General features: G+C 37.2%; 2 protein-coding genes and 1 long non-coding RNA gene across 3 annotated transcripts; 2 read left to right on the top strand and 1 right to left on the bottom strand.

Moving 5' to 3' along the window:
• Positions 1 to 3,250: 3,250 nt before the first annotated feature.
• Positions 3,251 to 11,887, top strand: LOC121758028 (BAG-associated GRAM protein 1-like). The gene is made up of 19 exons (XM_042153466.1): positions 3,251 to 3,655; positions 4,505 to 4,555; positions 4,695 to 4,792; positions 5,535 to 5,610; positions 5,794 to 5,922; positions 6,039 to 6,085; positions 6,314 to 6,460; positions 7,305 to 7,422; positions 7,568 to 7,684; positions 8,168 to 8,197; positions 8,301 to 8,400; positions 9,136 to 9,242; positions 9,913 to 10,122; positions 10,187 to 10,291; positions 10,447 to 10,593; positions 10,691 to 10,744; positions 11,072 to 11,135; positions 11,358 to 11,419; positions 11,522 to 11,887. Exons 1-19 carry the CDS (start codon positions 3,488 to 3,490, stop codon positions 11,633 to 11,635), a joined length of 1,944 nt encoding a protein of 647 aa, XP_042009400.1. The 5' UTR covers positions 3,251 to 3,487; the 3' UTR covers positions 11,636 to 11,887.
• A 6,460-nt stretch (positions 11,888 to 18,347) lies between these two features.
• LOC121759568 lies at positions 18,348 to 18,862 on the top strand. Its single transcript, XR_006041680.1, has 2 exons — positions 18,348 to 18,443; positions 18,530 to 18,862. It is a non-coding gene; the product is annotated as an uncharacterized LOC121759568 (long non-coding RNA).
• On the bottom strand, positions 18,770 to 21,730 carry LOC121759567 (biotin synthase, mitochondrial-like). The gene is made up of 6 exons (XM_042155204.1): positions 21,398 to 21,730; positions 21,131 to 21,310; positions 20,648 to 20,754; positions 19,795 to 20,000; positions 19,531 to 19,670; positions 18,770 to 19,298 (listed from the first exon to the last, which is right to left on the bottom strand). Exons 1-6 carry the CDS (start codon positions 21,581 to 21,583, stop codon positions 18,990 to 18,992), a joined length of 1,128 nt encoding a protein of 375 aa, XP_042011138.1. The 5' UTR covers positions 21,584 to 21,730; the 3' UTR covers positions 18,770 to 18,989.
• Between the last annotated feature and the right edge of the window lie 806 nt (positions 21,731 to 22,536).

Below are 22,536 nucleotides of genomic sequence, written 5' to 3'. Positions count from 1 at the left end.
TTCCTTCTAATGGGTTGAAATAAAATAAATTACTAAAATTATATCCCAAGATGATAGACCTAAACTTCAATTAAATTAGTATTTTAAACTTCAATTAAATTAGTATTTTTGCTGAAAAGTTCATCTTACAAAAGAGCAATGCATATATATAATAAAGTTATTATATTTTGAAATACAAGTATACATTGTTGCTTATTTTTCCACTGTCTTTTAATAACCCAGTTTCATCAATTTCCCAAGATAGGATGTAATGCCAAAATCTTGTAATCATTCACAATAAGTTTGTCCAGGTTGTGAATGTTAATCTTTCTTCTAATTTTTTTTAGAAAGTTGTAGTGCTATTTATTACTAGTTTATCATTTAAGTCTAGAAACATGACTTGTTTTTTTAATTTATATATTATTTTTAATGAACATAATAAACAATAATAATAAAAGACAAAGCATGTGATAAAATAATTTCTTCTTTTATGGAAATAAGGATTTACAAATATAAAGCACCACAAAATATGTTTTCCAGTATATATTCTAACAAATGGATCTGGTATTGGGGGACGGTGCCTCCAGTGATGGTGGATCGACTAACAAGAGATCCAATGATGATGACCCAATGATTCAGGAGATGGGTTTAAAAGGTAAATTGACAACGAGATGGTACCACATGATTTGTATCGGAGCCTCTCGTTGTTGCGCACCCTACAAGTCGTGGGCATAGTCACCCTAAATCAGCTAGCAAACTCGCACAAGTACATTGATATCTCGATCTTAGACATTGTTCTAGTAAATTGGCTGAATCCTTTTCGTTTCAAATTATTTAGTAGTTGTCGGCCACGCAACATATGACACTTTTAAATTCTCAAAGAAAATTGTTGATGGATGTAGTTTGGATTTTTGTTTAGTTTAGTTTATCTTTTGTGTTTTATCATTGTTGTTTGGGTCTTCTACTCCGACTTGGACATGTTGTGAAACTGACAAACTCATAGTTTAGGATGGTTTTAGAGGTGATTAATCCATGTTTTTGGTGAATTAAGGTGTTTATTATAGGTTTTCACCCATTTAGTCATCAAATAGATGAAGTAATGAGTTTGTTGGAGTTTTGAAGTGAAAATAGGTTAAAATGGGCAAAACGGAGCGAACGAGGCTGACTCCAGAAAGAAGACCCGACCGAGTGCTTTCCATTTTCCAAATCACCCGGTCGGGTATTTTTAAGCAGAGAAACGGGGTCCAGAGAGAAGACCCGGCCGGGTGTTTTTCCACTTACGGATCACCCGGCCGGGTATTTTATACGCGTAACCGTTTGATCCTGAATTTCACTTCGATTATAAAAGGCTATTTCACACATTTTGAGCAGTAACTTTCGGTAACTTCCCAGACTGCAAAATCAAGAGAGAAGAGATTGAAGAAGGAGACACTTCCCAACATCAATTCAACCTTAGGGAGTTCTTGTCTCTATTTCCATCATGTTCTCCTTTGTTTCTTTTGTATTTTGTGTTGTTGGGTGTTTGACTATGAATAGCTAGACTTTTATTAGGGATGTAGTGAAGTTGTATGAATCTATAGGTTGAACCTTGAATTATGTTTATCTATCTCTTATGTGGTTTTGTTGTTTATTGGTCTCTTATTATCCAATTGCTTGATTGCCGATTTGATACATCATGTCTAATTATTGTCATTGAGAAATGCTTGATTAGATTGTTAAATAATCAACAACTCCATGCGTTTTATATTGCTATCTTTTTTCAAGACTCCACGGAAATGGATAAGATGCTTTTGTATCAGGGGGATTTACGGTCTGGCGCAAGAAAGAAAGATTAAGAGATCATGTTGGAAACCATAAAAGTGCTCATAACAGGTGCAGATTAGCATGTGAGGATTTGATGAATCAAGCCCAACACATTGAGGTCTCTTTGGCAAGCTCAAGAGTTGAATCAACGTTTTGATGAAGTCAACACAGACTTAGTTTTATGCATGTCATGTTTTGATCCTAGGGATTTATTTTCTGCATTTGATTTGGAGAAGCTGCTTCATCTTGCACGGTATTATCCTTCTGAATTTTCTGAAGTTGCTTTATCCGAGCTTAAAAGTCAACTTGAGAACTTTATTTTCGATGTGCGCATAGATGAAAATTTTTCACAAATATCAGGAATCAGTGGTCTTGCTCAAAAGATGGTTTCTACAAGGAAACATGAAGTTTTTCCAATGGTTTATTCATTAGTTAAGTTGTCATTGATCTTGCCACTGCATCAGTAGAAAGAGCCTTTTCAGCAATGAAGATCATCAAGACTTCTCTACGTAATAGCATGGGAGACCAACTATTGAATGATTGCTTAGTTCCTTACATCGAAAAGGATGTGTTTGTTAAAGTTACCAATGAAACTATTATGCAGCGGTTTCAGAAGATGAAGAATAGAAGACAAATGTTATGATGTGATTGCATTTGACTTTTACATTTTGAACCTTATAATTTAATTTATATAATTTTTTTTGAAGTTTAATTTTGGACCCCCCATTATGAAATCTCTGGCTCCGTCACTGCTTTTTATAAAATTGCATGGGGTCTAGGACTCTAGATGGCCACTGCCCCACTGACACTAGGTTGATCAGTCTTCGTCTCTGATTTAGTTGAAGATAGTTCACAAAATAAAATCTGCATGATTCATCTTATTTTAAAAAGAGTTATTGTTCTTGTACATAAAACGTATGTTGGTTAAAGTTATGTTCTCATATTTTAAAATTATTTTGTTAAAAATAACAATTGTTACCAATAAAATTTAGTATTTCCCAGTGATTGATTGTCCTTATTAATAACTGATTATTAATCTTAATAAAAATGACTATTTAGTTGAAGACACAACGAACCAAATCATAACCACATAACAAGTCTGATCATGCCCACCGTGCACGAGCACGGATAATAGGAGTGCGGCTCTTGACTAAAGTTAGCATAAAGAATTTCTTGTAATTTTATTTTTGGACCCTTTATATTAAGTACTATACTATATTTTTTTATATCCCACTTTCACTTTAGTTTCATTATCATCATTAATCCCACGCCATACACATCCTAACTTTTTCATCATTTAGCCGCTCCGGCCATTTTCTTTTTCAAAAACAAATAACTTTCCAAAAAATACCCTAAACTTATCATTTATAACAAGCTAACCATTCCAGCGCTAGGCCCATTGTCGTCATTTCACATTATTTATTATTGAGTAAAATAATAATGCACGCTTAACTTTTGAGTATTGTGTAGTGTGTGTGTGTGTTTTCCTGAGCTGTTTCGTCCTCCCTTCACCTCTCTCTGTGTATAACTGTGTATACACTATACACATGCAGGAAAGCATTTCCCTATATATCATGCACACAGTAACGCACGCACTCAGTGTGTTGATCTCTACTCACGCCTCTGCGCATTTCTCTGAATTTTTTTGAATTGCGGTGCCTCCTTTTTCACATTTTGTAAAATTGGAGTAATTTTGGGAGGGGGAATGCTGGTGCTGGAGGCATTGATCGAGTTCCTACTCCCGTCATGGCCGGAGGTGCAAGTCTCTGTTGCTGCGGCGGCGCTGGTGCTGGCGGCCTTCTGGTTCTTAACCGTCACCGCTGCTCCGGATGAGCGGACTCTCGTCACGAATGTGAATGACGACAGAGAAGAGGTGATCTGATCACTAAATTTGGATTCTCTATTATCTTTATTTTTCTATTTTCTGGCTATGTCTGTAGCGGTGTTTAATGGAGCGTATTGACTGAGGCAACTCTGTAATTAGACGTCTAATTTGCAAAATGTTTTGATCCTTCAGCTCTGCGTTATTTTTTCTTTTTACCAGCTAGTTTCCATGGTTTTATTGACTTGATTTACGTTATCATGAGATCAGAAGAGCTACTATTACCTGTGTAATCAAAATCTAGGTTCAACAAAACATTGCTTCTGGTTGTTTTCTAAGTAGAGATTGGGCACCGATTATTTGCAGAAAGTGTGATTTATTGGAATTGATGATACTTATGGCATTTATAATCCAGATTAAGAAAGACTGTTATTCTGACTGGATTATACAATCCTCTCCTTATTTCTTTAAGTAACTCTATTATGAGAACTAAACTGTGTGAATTTTGTGTACTCGATCATCATTTCTCATTATCATTTTCCTGCCAAAATTAACTAACTTTGATGTTTGCTTATTTTTCATAACACAGTAGATTTATAAATTCACTCCCTCCCTCTCCCAAATAAAAAGGAAATTCACTGGTATTGACGAGATATGATATTTCGTGAAGATTACATGTACTGATGCTGTTTAAATTGAAGCATTCATTCTGTCGATAGAGTATAATGTTATAGTCAGGGTTCTACATTTGTGCTCATTCAGACCATTTACTTATAACCTTGATTTGTACATTTTGACACCTTGTAGCTTCTTCTTGCATTTTCTATTCTGACAGTTATATGGTAATTTACTCAGCTGCCTCTCTATGAAGTATAACATTTATTTTCTTGACACAAATAGGTGGATCAGTATAAAAGAGATCTTCAGAGAAGTCTAGTGTATTTAGTTAAGGTAATCTTTTTTACTCTAAGCATCTTTTGATCTCACTAGTTCCTATGCATGCTGAACCGCTTTTTTATAAAATTGAATTTCTAACAATTACTCCATTTTCTTTGAACTCTTTCCTCATGATAGTAAGTTTTGATTTCAGGTGGAACTCTTAGCAGCTAAGAATCTTATTGGGGTGAACCTGAATGGCACATCAGATCCTTATGCAATTATCTCTTGTGGTGCAGAAAAGCGCTTAAGGTGATTGATCTCTCTGGCCTCTCTAAAGCATTCCTGGGCAAGATTTGGGATAGGCATGCCACGTTCCTCTTGTAATTTCTTGTCTATATTTCTACTTGACATATCTGAATGGGAAAAAGAGCTATGATATCGTATTTAATTTTTCTCTGACATATTATGTTTCTACATTTCCAGTATATTATGTATATTTGGAATTTGCTGTGCTTGGTAGAAGAATGCAATGAGGGGGAAGCTTTTTCTTATTTTGTTTTCAACACTCAAGTGTAGATATCTTTTTTATTTCATTTATGATTCGATTCTGCTATATATTATGAGATTGCATTTCTTTTGGATTAATAATTGACTAAAACAATGTTATGGTTATATTCACATTTTGTTATATCACTAAAGACTCATAAGGTGTGTCAATTCATTTTCATTTGACTCCAGTTTTCTTTTGAAATGAATATCCATCTCATGGTGCTGTCTTTTATTAATTTTGGAGATGTCTAACTCATCTCAATTGAATTTGGCAGCAACTTCTTCATTTTTTTAGATTTAGTTTAGTGATGAACTCTAGTTAATTGGAAGGTCATGTGTTACATTTTACATGTCACAGTATATCACTTGGAATCTGTCATTTGATATTGTGAGACTACGCTTTCCTTTATTACATTTCACATATGAAAGACCTTACATGATTTATGTTTCTGTTGTTCATCCCTGTATGAGATTATAAGACGATTTTTTGGGGTTCTTGCAGTTCTATGGTATCTGGCTCAAGAAATCCTGTATGGAGGGAGGGGTTCAATTTTGTAGTTGATGAGCTTCCTGTCGAGGTAGCTTTTTTTTTCATCGACTCATTTGCAAATGTTTTATGCTCATTTCTAAACCAAGAAATAAAACTGGAAGCTGAATAATGTTTAATGCGGCGTTAGCTCAATTACATGTGTGCATTCAATATCAATAAAGCCAGTTCCTTTCTGTTACTCTTTCTTGAATTATACTAAATTGTACTGCAGATTAAAGTGACAGTTTATGGTTGGGATGTAATTCGAAGAAGTACAGTTCTTGGTTCTGTGAATATTTCTGTAGAACAAGAAGGTCAAACTGGTGCAATGTGGTATACATTGGATACTGCATCAGGGCAGGTTATAAATAGTTTATGTAACCTACTTTCAGATTTATAATACTCTGTTTCTCTTTTGTGTCTGTCCTTTTTCCTATTCTCCGGAGTCAATAAACTAGTAATTCTTGGATGTTTTAGGTATGTCTTCACGTTAAAACTGTCCAACTTCAGATGGACCCTTCCAGGTAGGTTTCTTTTGGGGCTGCCAATCATATCTCTTCCCTGGCATTTGTATTTAAATGGTAGCAACTTTTGCTCATCTTATGCACATCCTTACATTTTTTAAATGTATCAATTGTACAGTTAGAAGGATTCATTAACTAACATACATACAGATCAAGTCATATAGTTTTTCAATCTTCATTTTCTTTTTGTTTATCTTGGATCCACAATAAACATAGACAAATATGTAGGGAGTTTGAGAAAAAGGCATTCACAGAAGAAACAGCAATTAGTTGGAGAGAAAGTGAACAAGGCATTGCAGGGATAAAGAGAGTAGGAGTAATGTTGCAGATGTCAACTTCAAAGAGGTCAGCACCTGATGGGACAAACACGTCAAGGTAGTCACTGTGGCTTCTATTAAACTATGTACCACCATATAAAATATGTATAAATTGTTTTTAAGGAAAATTCATGTGTTCATTAAATAATTATGCCGAAGAGCATTGGGGGGATTCTAGTAGTATATTCAAAGCTTATAAATCTTTTCCCATGTCTACTGCGAAATATACAGCATATATATTGTTTCCTTTACTCACGGAGATGACTATGTTAAGGGTATTAAATGGTTTATGTTAGCTTGAGTTCACAAGATTGGCTTTATGTTTCTAATGTTCTGTTATTATTTGGCTTCTATGTAGATTAACACTTGAAAATCATTTATAAGCATTATGACACATCACTTGATGGGATAAATATATGTTCTTCTCAGTTCTGAGAATCTTTCTTTTTGTGAAGCAATATTTTGCTGTTGTGAGATGCTCCCTGCCTTTTAAGTTACTAAAAGAATATTTAATTCATCCTAAACTTATGCAGTATGTATTTGGAACGCTGGAAAAGGTTATACATGCAATTTCACCATTCTGTTATAAATGAATGTGAATTCTTTTCTGGCATTTATGGATGATCCTAGCTTTTTGTACCTTTTGAGTGAAAATCTGGTAAACAATTTTCGATCTGAAATACTTGACCTTGAGATAGATATATTCCTCGTACTCATACATGCTTGGAGAAACATTTTCTGGCATGTTGACCTATTATGATACTCCATGCGTCACAATAATTTTTGGCCTATCAGAATGAGATAGTACAGTCAGTTCACTCATTGTTGGTGATAGATGCTAATTCAAACAAATACCATACTAAATCTTTTGTAAACTGAATGTTTACTTTACTCTGTTTTAGGGGTTTGAATGGCTGTGCAGATGCTAGTGTTCAAAGAAAGGGTTTGAATAAAGAACTTATGGTTCCTTATAAAAAACATTGCCCACTACAAACAATATTTAGTCTCCTCCCAGATGAGGTATATCTAATAGTTATATTTGAGCATGCGTAGTTATTGGACTCCATTTCCTGATTCTCCTTCTGTATCTTTTGTATTTTTACTGTTATACCTTGTATTTAATTAGTATAGTAACTTAGTATTATTTTTGCAAATGATTCTTCAGGTGGTTGTACATAGCTATTCATGCTCTCTTGAGATATCATTCTTGTATCATGGACGAATGTATGTATCAGCAAGACATATCTGCTTCCACTCTAATGTTTTCTCGAAGCAAATAAAGGTTATTTTCTCCTAATCTTTGCTTCTACGTTGCCTATTTACTATTAAAAGATCAGATCTCTTGATGAGGCATTAGCTTCAAATTTTTCTATAAAATGTAATTAGCCTGATGAAGACCTTTTACAGTTAGGTATCTTTTTCAATATAGGCATCCTCTAGCTTAAGTTGTATCCTACTGAGTGTATGTATCATCAACCAACTACCTCATTGCATGATTATTGTGCTTGATCTTTTACAGCACAAATCAAACTCCAAATTCATAGAAAATTTCTAACATATGCCAGGGTAGTTACCATTTTCGTCATTGTATCTGTATGTATATTTGAATCTCAATCCTGATGCTCATGTCATATGCTAATACCTTCCAATCAAAATAGATAGCTACTAATTTATTTGTGTAGCCTATTTTGATTTCCATCTAAAATTTAGTGGAGAATTTTGTTTTGCTGCTTTTATTCTTATGCTTGTGTTTCCTCTTTGGCAGGTAATTATACCTTTTGGAGACATAAAAGAGGTACAGTACTTCTTCCCGTACTGCTTTACCATTTTTCTGCGCTGGTAGCCTTTAACTGGAATTTTTAAAGGACTGAAATCAACTGATTTCTTTCATGCCACAGATAAGAAAGAGCCAGCATGCACTTATCAATCCTTCAATCACATTAATTCTTCGAGAGGGTACTGGAGGCCATGGTCTGCCTCCTTTAGGAAATGTGGACGGTCAGTACATAATTTCTTATTCTTCTCATATGCCTTGCATGGCCAGAAAGGGACAAAGTTAATGTGCCTTCTTGAACGTGACAATTAAATCAGTGAAACATCTATGAACTAAACAGATCTCTTACATATAAGTAAAGCTTATCTAGTTAATATTTGTATCTGAAAGTTACATGTAGGTCACATTGTTATCCTTCTCCATATATAGTCTCGTCAAGCAAGGATGCAGATGCCTAATGATAGTGAAGTTTCTCGCTCAGTTGTCTTCAGACACTGAGTTACTTTTAACGTTAAATTCCAAACTCTGGCTATATTGAATTGCCTAAAATTAAAATGAAAACAAACCATGGTTTCTTTGTCCAGGAAATATGTTTTTTCTGTATCTATTCTTATCTTGGACCAAGGAAGATCTTCAGATCTTGTATTAAGTGACAGTATGTGGAAATAACATCCCATGTCATCCAATGTTGCTATTTCCTGCAAGAACCAACAATTGGCTTCGCTCTTGATTATTATTTTTACTCAAGCTGGTGCATATTGTAACTGTTAATTGTGTTTTCAATATTTGACCTTCTGAAGTGGAACTCCGAAACAATCTCTGAACTAATCCAGCTAGGTTGTTTGAATCTATATGTATGCGACCTTGTTTACATTTGATTTTGTTGTCCAAGCAGATACTTTGACTTATGTCACAATAGCTGTCATGATGTAGTTAACATATTAATATTTCTACTTCAGGCATAATCAGATACAAATTTGCATCTTTCTGGAATAGGAATTCTGCATTGAAAGCTATACAACACATAGCGAAGAACTATGATGCCATGTTAGAAGCTGAAACCAAGGTTTGACCCTCAACCTCAATCTATTCTTAAGCCTGATTTGACCATTTCATCCAGAATAATGACTTGATCCTGTCATATACTCTCACTGAACTCGATAAGACGACATATTAAACTAGTTACATGGTCGTATGTCTAAGGTAAAGAGTCGTTATTAGGCACGCGTTCATCTAAATTAGTAAAAAGAAATTAACCAAAAAATATATTATTCAGAATCTTGATACTAAAACATTTGGATCCGCTGCCTTGATTGTAATGGAAATTATTAAGTCTAGATTATCAAGTCTTCCTCTATATTGATTAATTAATTAAGTGGTTTACTTATATGCACAAAATGTTTAGTTCATAATAATATTATCTTCACACATTTCACTTGAGAGAAATTCCAGATCACTCGAGAAAACTCCTCAATCTTTAGTCTTTAAGGAACTGCTAACCGTGATAGGATCTTTCTAGCATGCCTGGAATCTATTCGTTTGATACTGGTCCTCAGCATAGAATCCCCAGATAGTGTGGTCTGGAATTAGTTGATGCTTTCTGTACAAGTTGAATTATACTTTCAGGACTAATGGATGTTGAATCATTGTTAGTTAGTGAGTAAAGCATTAACTGTTCTTGCCTGCTCATTTATCTTAGTAATTTTTCAACATATTTGTCTATTTATTTCAAAAAGGAGAGGCAACAGCGAGAATTACTTGCTGTAATAAATGAGGAACCAGCATTGCTTGGTTCCGTAAAGGAGAAGAAGCAGTCAGCACTGAAAACCTGTAACTGTGGTGTTAAAGGCAGTGAAAGAGAATCAAAGACTTCTGAAGACATTGTGACCAAGCCTAAAAACTTTCAACCATTCATCAAAGAGGAAGTTCTTACTAGTATATACAATGTAAGTATCAGCTGTCCTATTATCTTCAGTTCAACAAGATATTTAACATCATGGTTTATTGTAGGATGTTTTTCCATGCACAGTGGAGCAGTTTTTCAAATTTGTTTTAGATGATGATTCAACTTTCACAAGTGAGTACCACACTGCCCGCAAGGATTCTAATTTGAAAGTAAGTCACAAATTACTCACAGAAATTATGTACCAAAAGTAAAGAAACTTGAGTCGGTGATCTTCATATTAATACAGAATAGTATTGTATAATGAATGAACATAACCTCTCTCTATAAATATTAAATGTCTCAAGTTTCCTCTATGTAATATCAGGTGAGTCCGTGGCATGCCTCTGATGAACACAATGGTCAAGTCAGAGAAGTGAAATATAGGCAAATATGTAACTTTCCGTTATGCCCTCCAGACATACCAGTAACAGAGCTGCAACATGTTGTTCTATCTGCAGATAAGAAAACAATGGTAAAAGTTAACTTCTCAACGGGATAACTCTTTCATATCCTGTCTCTTTTGGCATTATTATGATGATATTTTTTTTACGTACTTGATTTTCCCTTAGGTGTTTGAGACCATACAACAGACAGAAGGTGTCCCTTTTGCTTCATATTTCGAGGTACACAGATTCGTTTAGCCTCTGTTTCTAAGGATTTAAGAACTTTTAGCAACTTAAATTGGACAAAGATAAAAATTATTGTGCAACTTGTTTCTATGTGGTGTTTGGTGTCATTTGTGGTTTCGAAAACTTAATCAGGAATTTCTCTAAATTAGTTATGAAATTAGTAGTAATCAGCTGAAGATGGTGCAAATTCTCTGGAGTTTGCAGAAAGATACGCGGTGTCAAAACTTATGCTTTAGAATTAAACGATGGTTTTTTTTTCTCTGTCTTCTTTTTATTTCGTTCCTTATTCTTATGTTTTAGTGCACTTGGTATGTCAATCAGGGCCACTGCCGGTGGTCAGTAGAGGCAAACTCTGAGTCCTTGTGCACCATCGATATCAGATTTGGTAAGTTTCTTTTCGTGTTATGAAATTAAAAGTTCATATAATCATGTAAACTGCTCTTTTTCCAGCTAAACAATGTAATCAAATTCCTGAATCCATCGATTCCCATGCTTCGCAATCACAATTCACTACTGCATGTTCATTTCAAACTGTAAAATCACTATTTTGGCCTTTTGGGCATAAACTCGAAGTTAAAATCTATTGAAGTTTTGATAACATCCTCAGGTGCATTTTTCAAGAAATGGTGTCTGCTGCAATCCAAAATCAAGACAGCTGCTGTGGATGATGTATGTATTCCCTTCTCACTTCCACCCACTTTCTTCTTGTTACTATCACTACATGTAAACAAAGTTGTGATGAAAAAAACAAATGACGATCCGCTCATGCAGAATAAGAAAGTGTACAAGATAATGTTAGAAGCTGCTCGTGCGCACATCAAGCCGAGGATCACTAATAGCAACAACACATGTTCTTCTTCCACTGTCATCCAAGAATGTAACTAGATCTGATGTCGTCGTGGCTTCTGACCTCAAGCCGATTTCGAGCCTCAAAATATTGTTCCTGTAAATTTTAGTATGATGCATCTTGTAAAATGCACGTGCTGATGCAATACAGAATAATGTTAGTAATTCACATTTGGAAATTAGATTACGGTGCCGGAGTTGGTCAAATGTGATGACATTAGCCGGCCTCAATCTTGGCCTTATCAAAGACTCCTAATACTTTACCTTTCATTGAAATACTTTTGTTAGTAAGTAATCGAGTTTCACCCACAAGTATATCCGTTGATATATTGTGGAGTTGTACAATTAAAGATGCATAGAAAAATTATTGAAATAACAAATGCAAAGACTGTTAATTGAGGAAACCAAAATCCAATTAATGCGCAGACACTTGCATGTTATGAAACAACCAACAAGTCTGGTCTCTACCAAGATGATATCAGATAACATAATTTAATGACAACCTCACAAACAGACAAGCCTATTATAGAATATCAATTCAACTTCATATTCAATCTAGTAGTATTTTATTTCACCATTGCATACCGAATTACATATAACATGACATAAAATGAAATAGGACTAGGAAACAGACGATCCTCAGTTGTTATCAACTCTGCATATAATAGCATAAAGACATTTATTCATGATTTAACAAACTCAATATCCATCAACCATGGAATCCACACCTGAAGCTAGATTCTCTTGGCTGTTCAACAACATGTGTTGGAAGAGATAACCAAGTTGGTCAAGCCGCTGCATACCAACTTGATTAAGCTGTTGGTCAAGCCGCTGCATGCCAAGTTGATCAAGTTGTTGGTCAAGTCGTTGCATGCCAAGTTGATCAAGCTGTCGATCAAGCCGCTGCATGGCGAGTTGATCAAGCTGCTGCTTGCAATGCTGAGATTACGCGTGATAAACAAGTCATCAACTCCAGACGAGCCAAGGCGACAGAAAAGATAAAAGAGACGACAAAGGCTGCTGCACCAAAAGAACCAATCCGCGAGCTCACACGAGCTACAACTGTGATTGAGCCAAGCATGCCAGCTAAGGTGGAGGACCACCGTTGTACTTGGAGAGACGTGTTGCTCAATGGAATGAAGAAGAGAGAGATTTTGCAGAGTTTGTTAAAGTATACTAGTACAATGTTCAGAGTTTGTTAAAGTAGATTAGTACAATGTCCTAGAGTGAAGAATATATGTATTGTAACTTGTTATATTCGGGGCAATGAAAAATGCTGATTTGAGAGCTCTCTCCAAACATAACTCTAGCATGCGTATCTTCATAGCTTCCGCAGCTTCTTTTCATGGTATCAGAGCAGGATCTCTCTGATCTTGGCTCTCTTACTCTTGTTTTTTGTTTCCTTTTCTTCACTACTCAAAATGGCAGAAGCCAATGAAACTATTCCAGTGGCAACACTGCCACCAATCTTCTCTCAACTACCTCCAATCTCAGTGAAGCTAACTGATGGTAACTTCCTCATGTGGCAGCAACAAGTTGATGTTGCTGTGTATGGCTACGGTCTTGAAGGCTTTATCACAGGGGACACCGATCCCCCTCCACAACTGATTCTAGATCAAGATGGAGAGTCCATGGTTTCAAATCCAGCTTACATAAGTTGGCATAGACAAGATAGGAGAGTAATTGGATGGCTCTTGTCTTCATTATCAGAGGATGCTCTAACCTTGGTTATAGGGCTCAGATCTGCTAGAGACATATGGTGTGCACTGGAGACTAACTTCGCAAGCCGCTCCACAGCTAAGGTGATGCAATATCGCCAGCAAATGCAAAATTTGAAGAAAGATGGAATGTCTATGACAGATTATTTGGGTAAGATGAGAACATATTTTGACTTACTTGGTTCAGTAGGGTGTAGAATCTCAGAGGCTGAGCAAGTACTCCACCTTCTTGGAGGACTAGGGTAGGACTATGATCCAACAGTATGTGCAGTAACTTCAAGGTCAGATCCTTGGAGTCTTGGAGATATTAGTGTTTTCTTGCTCAGTTTTGAGTCAGGAATGGAATCAACTAGAGCCAATTCCATTAGCTCAGATGGATCTCAGCCATCATTGAATCTTGTCCATCAGCAGTCTGGGCAGAAGATGGAGTCTCAGAATTTTAACAACAACAGGTTTGAAGCAACGAATGGAAGAGGTTTTGGAGTAAGATTTCAGAGAGGGGGAAGAGGTGGTAGAGTTTTTGGCCGAGGAAACAACAAGATTGTTTGCCAGCTGTGTGAGAAGCCTGGCCATTCTACAACAAAATGTTGGCATAGATTCGAGCAAAACTTCACACCACCTCAAGTCCAGTTCAGAGGAAGTACTCCACATCAACATAATCAAGGATTCTTTAATCCTTCAGCTCATCTTGTGCAGTCAGTGCCTAGGTCTCCTTTCTGCATCCTTCTCTGTTGGAACTCCATCAGAGTGTAGCTATGGATCAAATGCATCTTCAAGCTGGTATCCAGACTCAGGAGCAACACACCATATGTCCAATGACGACCAATCTCAACATAAGCACTGAATACACTGGAGGTAAGAATCTCTTGCTTGGAAATGAATCTGCTGTTAATATTGCAAATATTAGAGAAAGTGCATTTAAATCTCACTCAGCTAAATTCTCTAGAAAGCTTAATCTTAAAAATCTTTTGCATGTGCCTAACATTACTAAAAAAAATCTTCTGAGTCTCTCCAAATTTGCTCAAGACTACTCTGTCTTCTTTGAATTTCATCCAAATTTCTATTTTGTCAAGAACCTGAGCACCAGGGAGGTAGTGCTCAAAGGAACTCTTGAAAAAGGCCTATATCATTTCCTAGTAGATCATACCCCAATCAAGTGTGGCACTGTCCCCATCTCCCCTTCCAGTCCAGAGAGTCTAGTTGTCCATTCCCTGAGCTTGAGCAACTCACATTCCAGCAGTAGTTCCAACCAAGTTTCTAGTTTTGTTTTGTCTTTGTGGCATAGTAGACTAGGGCACCCTACTCTAGATGCTGTTAAACTTGCTCTCAACAGCTGTAATATTCCCTATAATTCAATGGAAACTGCTTCTCTTTGCTATCCTTGTTGTGTGTCTAAAGCTCATAGATTACTATATTCACATTCTGTCTCTCAACACAGTGCACCACTGGAACTTGTTCACAGTGATCTTTGGGGGCCTTCTCCAGTTAAATCTAGAAATGGATATTCTTATTATGTCTCATTTGTTGACCATTTTTCTAGATTTACCTGGATTTACTTACTCAAGAATAAAAGTGATCTCACCGCTGTTTTTAAGCAGTTCAAGGTTATGAGTGAAAACCTGCTAGGATCAAGAATTAAGATTCTTCAATCAGATTGAGGAGGTGAATATCAGGGATTAGTTCCTTTTCTAAAGGAGAGTGAGATAGTGCATAGAGTCTCCTGTCCATACACCCCACAACAAAATGGTTTGGCTGAGAGAAAACACAGACACATTGTAGAAACTGGCCTAGCTTTGTTAGCACAATCCTTCCTCCCTCAGAGGTTCTGGGATGATTCCTTTGTCACATCCGTTTATCTTATCAATCTTATGCCATCTAAAATTATCAACAACATTTCTCCACATGAGGCTCTCTTTCTCTCCAAACCTGATTACTCAGCTCTCAGAATCTTTGTTTGTCTGTGCTTTCCTCTTACTAGGCCTTATAACAATCATAAACTCCAATTTAGATCTGCTAGGGGCATTTTTCTGGGATATAGTACCTCTCACAAAGGATACAAAGTTCTTCTGCTGAAGGGAAAGTCATAGTGACTAGAGATGTCATTTTTGATGAAACTGTTTTTCCATTCCAAAATTCTCCATCTCCTTCTGCTACTGCTGCTCCATTCTCCACCATCATGTGATCATTCTTCATCATCATGTGTTCACCCTTCCTTGCTTCCTATTCTTGCACCTACTGTCTCACTTCATAGGGAAAATGCTGCACCAGATCACTCATCTGGTACAGAGTCAGTGAACAGTCGTTCACCACAGCCACCACCTGATGTTCAATCATCTGATCCATCATCTCATCATATTTCTCCAGTTGTTCCAGCAACCACTCAAGCAACTCATTCAATGACAACCAAGTCAAAATCTGGAATTTTTAAGCCTAGAGTCTTCACTCTTTCTGTGTCATCTCATCTGCCCTTACTTGTTTCTTGTTGGAAATATGCTATGTTGAGTGAATTTAATGCACTTCTTAACAATAAAACATGGATATTAACAACACTTCCTCCAGACAAGAATCTTATAGGGTGCACTTGGGTTTTCAAGATTAAACTTCACTTGTCTGGTGTCATTGCTAGATATAAAGCTAGATTGGTTGCTCAAGGCTCTCAACAGCCTGAGTTTGATTTTAATGAGACTTTCAACCCAGTTGTGAAGCCCACTACAATCAGAATCATCCTCAGTCTTGATGTGTCTCTTGGCTGGGCAGTAACTTACCTTGATGTGAATAATGTCTTTCTTAATGGTGAGCTTAAGGAGGACATATACATGAAGCAACCAATTGGTTTTGAACAAGGGGGTCCTCACTTGGTGTGCAAACTCAACAAAGCAATCTATGGACTAAAACAAGCTTCTAGAGCATGGTTCTTCACAGTTCATTCTGTCATGATCAAGCTTGGCTTCTCCCAATCCAAATCTGATGCTTCCATGTTCATTAGATAGAGATGTGGGGAGGTTATCTACTTGCTTATCTATGTAGATGACATGCTCATCACATGGACTTCTCAAGACTCCATTCAGAAGGTGATATCTCAGCTCAACTCTTGTTTTTCATTAAAAGATCTTGGGGAGGTGAGCTTGCTCTTGGGAGTTGAAGTTGTCAAGACTACTGATGGAGGTCTACATCTTTGCCAATCCAACTATATCAAAGATCTTTTAAAGAAAGCTAACATGACAGGAGGCTGTCCAACTCCAATGATTTCCAACTCAGAATTGAGCAAAAACTCTGGAGAACCAGTTTCTGATGCAAAACTCTGCAGAAGCATTGTAGGAGCTCTGCAATATGCTTCTATTACCAGACCAGACATCAATTTTGCCTTCAACAAAGTGAGTCAGTATATGGCTGAACCATTAGACACACATTGGAGGGCTGTGAAGAGGATCTTAAGATATTTTTCAGAAACTTTAGATTATGGAATTCAAATTAGAAAATCTACTGGTGAGTTTTGTGCATTCTCTGACTCAAATTGGGCAGCAGATCTAGATGATAGGAGATCCACCACAGGAGTGTGTCCCTATCATGGAAGGAACCTTGTCTCATGGTATGTTAAAAAGCAAACTGTGGTTGCTAGATCCAGCACAGAAGCTGAGTATAGGAGCCTAGCTCAAGCAGCTGCTGAAGTGAGTTTGTTGTCTTCTATGCTTGGTGAATTGAAAATTAAGAAGAAAGAGAGTCCAGTGATTTGGGTGGACAACTTGAGTGCAATTGCATTGGCTTCTAACCCTGTCTTACATGCAAGAACTAAGCACATTGGGATAGATATCCACTTTGTTCGAGATAAGGTTCTGAGCAGGGAGATTGAGCTGAGGCATGTTCCAACGGTGGATCAAATAGCAAATATATTCACTAAACCCTTGAGTCATCAACCCTTCGTGAAGCTGAGAGAAAGGTTGGGAATAATATCTCTAGCCTCACTTGGTTTAAGGGGGCGTGTTGGAAGAGATAACAAAGTTGGTCAAGCCGCTGCATACCAAGTTGATCAAGCTGTTGGTCAAGCCGCTGCATGCCAAGTTGATCAAGTTGTTGGTCAAGTCGCTGCATGCCAAGTTGATCAAGCTGTTGATCAAGCCGCTGCATGGCGAGTTGATCAAGCTGCTGCTTGCAATGCTGAGATTACGCGTGATAAACAAGTCATTAACTACAGACAAGCCAAGACGACAGAAAAGATAAAAGAGACGACAAAGGCTGCTGCACCAAAAGAACCAATCCGAGAGCTCACACGAGCTACAGCTGTGATTGAGCCAAGCATGTCAGCTAAGGTGGAGGATCACCGTTGTACTTGGAGATACGTGTTGCTCAATGGAATGAAGAAGAGAGAGATTTTGCAGATTTTGTTAAAGTAGACTAGTACAATGTTCAGAGTTTGTTAAAGTAGATTAGTATAATGTCCTAGAGTGAAGAATATATGTATTGTAACTTGTTACATTCGGGGAAATGAAAAATGCTGATTTGAGAGCTCTCTCCAAACATAACTCTACCGTGTATCTTCGTAACTTCCGCATCTTCTTTTCAGCATGCAACTATCCAACCACCAAAAATATTTTCTAACTCTAATAAACAGATTAGCATATTTTTTCTAACTCTAATAAACAGATTAACAACGTTTCAAACATTAGAAAACAAATAAAATAATGATTGATGATCTCACATCTAGATTTAAAATTATTACTGTCTCTTGTTATTGCCTAATGAAACACAAAAGCAGTAGTGGAATGGGAAAAGGATCACCAAAAATGTGGATGTATCAAAACAAGGAGAGATGGTGGAAAGTTTAAAAGTGATGTATACACATATATACAGTGAATCAGTGAAAAATAACAAAAATGAGATAGAGAAAAGAGATGTGGAAAATAGGAAAGAGTATTTAGTAGAGACAGCTATTGTGCAGCTTGCGAAAGTGAGAGAGAAAGGTAAGTAGGTATTGCAAAAGAGGTTACTGCTTTTTTACATTTGACTATCTATGGCTATCCATTTTTTCCTTTTCTTTTTCTAATTTAATTTGCTTCCTCCTTCCAGAATTCATATTTTGCTCTGTAGTGTAATTCATCGGTAAAAATTAATCAATTTCCATCTCTGACAAGGTAGACGTCATTCTCCATTAATAATATTTCGACCACTATTTCTCTCTATCTTTCTCTCATCTATTCAAGTGTGATTGTGATCGTAGGTGGGAATTCTAGATTGGAGATGTGTAGACATTGTTGTGATTGTCTTGTCCATTGCTTTGGTTTAATTGTGATGGAATCAGATGAAAAAATTCTTTGAGTCGAGCTTAGAAGGGTTGCTGCGTGATTGCTGTGTGTTGAATGTTACTTTGCTCAAGGACGAGTAAGAGTTCAAGTTTTGAGGTATTTGATGCGAATCAAATATACTATTCTTCCTCTCATCTTTCATATGCTATATCACATTTATAGGCTCATAGAGGTGCATTTTCCATGTTATAAAAACATGAGTACTCATAAATAAACTACAAAGATGGAAACATAACCATCTTCCAACAGCTACAACAGTACTACTTTAAAGTCTACATTATGAAAAAGACAGAGAAGTCACAACTGAACTGCAGATATGCATACAGCAGAATAACTCTTCTCCAAGTCAAAAAATATCAAGCGAAGATTGCAGATTCAACCAGAACTTGAAGTTGCCGCCTCAACGCGTTCTGTTTCAAATTCTTTGGCTGAATTTTGTGAGAAATCGGGAGCTTTGGGAATGAGCCCAAGCAGCTTAAACATGGTCTGATCAGCGTCATAGTCATTGTTTGGAGTTGTCAAGAGCTTCTCTCCCGTGAAGATGGAATTCGCACCAGCAAGAAAGCAAAGCGCTTGCTCAGGCATCGAGAAACGAACTCTCCCAGCTGAGAGCCTCACCATCGCCTTTGGCATCACAATGCGTGCGGTTGCAATCATCCTTATCATCTCCCATATTTCAACTGGCTGAATTATGCAATAACACCGGTCAATCAATTTGTCGTATCAGCAAACACAGACTCATTAGACTATATTTACACCTAATTTCATTTATATATAAACACTACCATACCAGTGAAATTATCTACATATAAGAAACTATAGCAGCTTCACTGCGCAAGACCCATTTCCATAGGACTCGTCTAGTCTATATACTGATAGTATGCATTGACACCTCAGTGGCTAATTATAGGATTACCTTTTGATCTTCCAGGGGTGTGCCTTGTACAGCAATGAGTGCATTAATGGGAACACTCTCAGGGTGTGCTGGGAGAGTTGCCAATGTATGTAATAAGCCAACTCTGTCCTCCTCGGCTTCACCAAGCCCTATTATTCCACCTGAAACAGAAAATTGGAGGCAAAATTTAGCTTATGTCAAATTGTGTCATTGTAGCATGCGATCCATTCAAACTACATGTGACATAGCCGAGATGTATTTGCGTGAATAAAGTATGCAAATCACCTGAACAAACATTGATACCCGCATCACGGACATACTCAAGGGTCTGTAACCGTTCATCATAGCTTCTGGTGGTTATAATATTTGGGTAGTATTCTCTTGAGGTGTCAAGATTATGGTTGTAAGCTGTAAGTCCTGCCTCCTTGAGTGCTAAAGCTTGCTGCTTCTCCAGCATCCCCAGAGTGCAGCACACCTCCATCCCCATACCCCTAATCAAAGAAAAACATTTCTGGTAATTCAGGTACTGAAAATGGAGGATGAATAAGCTCAGCAATCAGCAAGATAGAATAGGAAGAATGCAGAACTAGCTAGAACAAACAAATTAACCATCTGCATATAGTTAACATTGTGTTGAAAGTGAAATGACCAAAGGAACAGTGTTCAGAACTCTTTTCACCACCATGAGGAAAAAATATCGGCATCCTACATATACGAATCCAAATGATATGCATGCACATGGCGAAAAGAATAGATTCAACAGAACATGGATGAGCAATTTTTAACTTTATTCAGTTTGGCATAGATTGGGAAACCTTCTTATAAACCCCTTTATTGAATTAACTATTCATGTTGAAGAAGCATCCCCAGGCAATTCCAACTAATTATGGAAATCATGTTGCTTCTGAATCTAGTTACTAGTAGTACTAATTATGATGGGACAGTACAGTTCAAATTTTGCACAGAGCACATATGCCATGTGTCTTGTGACTGCAGTTAGATGATTACAAATTTGTAAATATATAAGTCAGCAAAATATAAAAGACAAGGTATGTCATCATACCATACATATCATTAGTTACTACAAAACTGTTTTCAACACTTGTGATATGCGTGGCATAGATTCATAGTCCGTTACCTTATTTCTTTAACATACTCAAGGATTTGGTTGAAATTAGTTTTCCTTCCTACAGTGTCTCGCCATGCTGCACCCATACAAAACCGAGTGCTACCAGCCTCTTTTGCCTGTTCCATAACAAAGCGAAGAAATGCTTTATAAACTTGAAGCACATGCATATCAGAGGAAGTAACTCAAGTAGGATAATCATATTAAAGAGCAAATTAACAGTTCACTCTACTATAGCTACCATGAGTTGTTGTTGATACCACAGAACACCGATTGGGCTATATATACAGAAACCAGAAACCTCAAACCATCCCCAAAACATTTCCAAATGCGTACAATCCCCATATTTCATAGAGAGCACACACATATTAAAGTAAACCTCCATTGCTTCTCTTACTCTTATAGTCATTAGCCTAGAGCACATCCATGAAATCCAAGCTCACATTATCAGTTGAGAATAGCTATCTTACTACAGTAGATAGAAGAGAACGGAACCTTTTCAGCAGCCTCCAAGACTGCGTCTTTATTCAGAAGCTTATGTGGTTTAAGGCCGGTGTTGTATCTGGACGACTGCGGGCAATAAGAGCAATCTTCGCTGCATCCGCCAGTCTTGATTGATAGAAGTGTGCACTGCTGCACTTCCCTGAAATTGTGAGCGTGTCTATGAACTTGAGCCTGCAAGCCAATTGGAGAAATTAAATCAATTAACCTAACAGTGGAGGATAGTGGCAAATGCAATGCTATGCAAAGAAAATAACATACAGCATGGAATAGGAGATCGAGAACAGGGGAATCGTAGATGGACTTGATCTCTTCTCTCTTCCAGTCGTTCCTCGACCCATCCCTAATGCACCTCTCCGCTTCCACCGCCGCTGCAGAAGATGAGAAATTTGCGGCCGCCTGAAAATGGGCGAATGGGCGTCGAATGGATCTCGTAATCCACATCATGTAGAAGGAGGAGTGGAGAATGTGGGGTTGTTTTGTGTGGGTTCTCCTCTCCTCTTTCTATTTGCCTTTCTCCTTCTCCTTGAGAAGTCCGCTGTTTGGTTTGAGAGTGTTAAAAATGTTCTACACTGGTGTCATGTGGCTGCCTGCACATTTTCTTGTCAATTTTTGCCTTTTTCTCGCTAACTACTTTTCACCACATTTTTGTTTTACTCTATTTCAACATCACCATTATTGAAAGACTCAGAGTCTCATTTCTTTTCTAACACTGATTTTAAAAAATGCTAAGAAAAATAGATAGAAAAAAGTTAGTGAAATCTGAAACCTTATTACCGTTTTTAGTAGAGGTGAACCGGGACTACTATTCGCAGACGGAGGGAAGGAGTAAAACCTACAAGCTCTTGTGTTGTGTTTTGGGGCAAAAGAGAGTCTATTATGATCTATCTTTAAAAATTTTACTCCCTCCGACCAAAAAAAATAGTCTCATTTTATTATTTCAGTATGTCTACGAAAAATAGTCTTATTTCAAAAATGAAAACTTCCTCTCGTACTCTATCCACTTTTCTCTTTATATTTATGACTTTACCAATTTTTCATTAAAACTTGTGTTATCCACTAATCAGACTTTTTTATGGAAGGAGGGTGATGGGGTACGAACTAAACCCTAATGGCAAGCCCAATAACAGTGACGGCCCATCAGCCCAGAGCCCAAGAAAGAGTATCTGTTCGGCACCAAAGAGTTCGGCACGACCAAAGAGTTCGGACTCAGCCTACAGCTCGGTAAAAGCCGACCAGTCAAGCTCTCCTCTCAGATCGGCAAGAGCTGATCGGTAAAGTCCAGCAGTTCGGTCTCAGCATTCGACCGAACTAGAAGTTAGTGGACTCATGAAAGGCCTCCACGACCTCCGCTATACCCACGATCTATTTAGTGGTACGAAGCAGTTATTGAGCAGTTA

The sequence above is a fragment of the Salvia splendens genome, chromosome 12 (genome assembly GCF_004379255.2).
Source record: "Salvia splendens isolate huo1 chromosome 12, SspV2, whole genome shotgun sequence".
In the NCBI taxonomy this organism is placed as follows: domain Eukaryota; kingdom Viridiplantae; phylum Streptophyta; class Magnoliopsida; order Lamiales; family Lamiaceae; genus Salvia; species Salvia splendens.
This window is presented reverse-complemented; position numbering and strand designations above follow the sequence as displayed.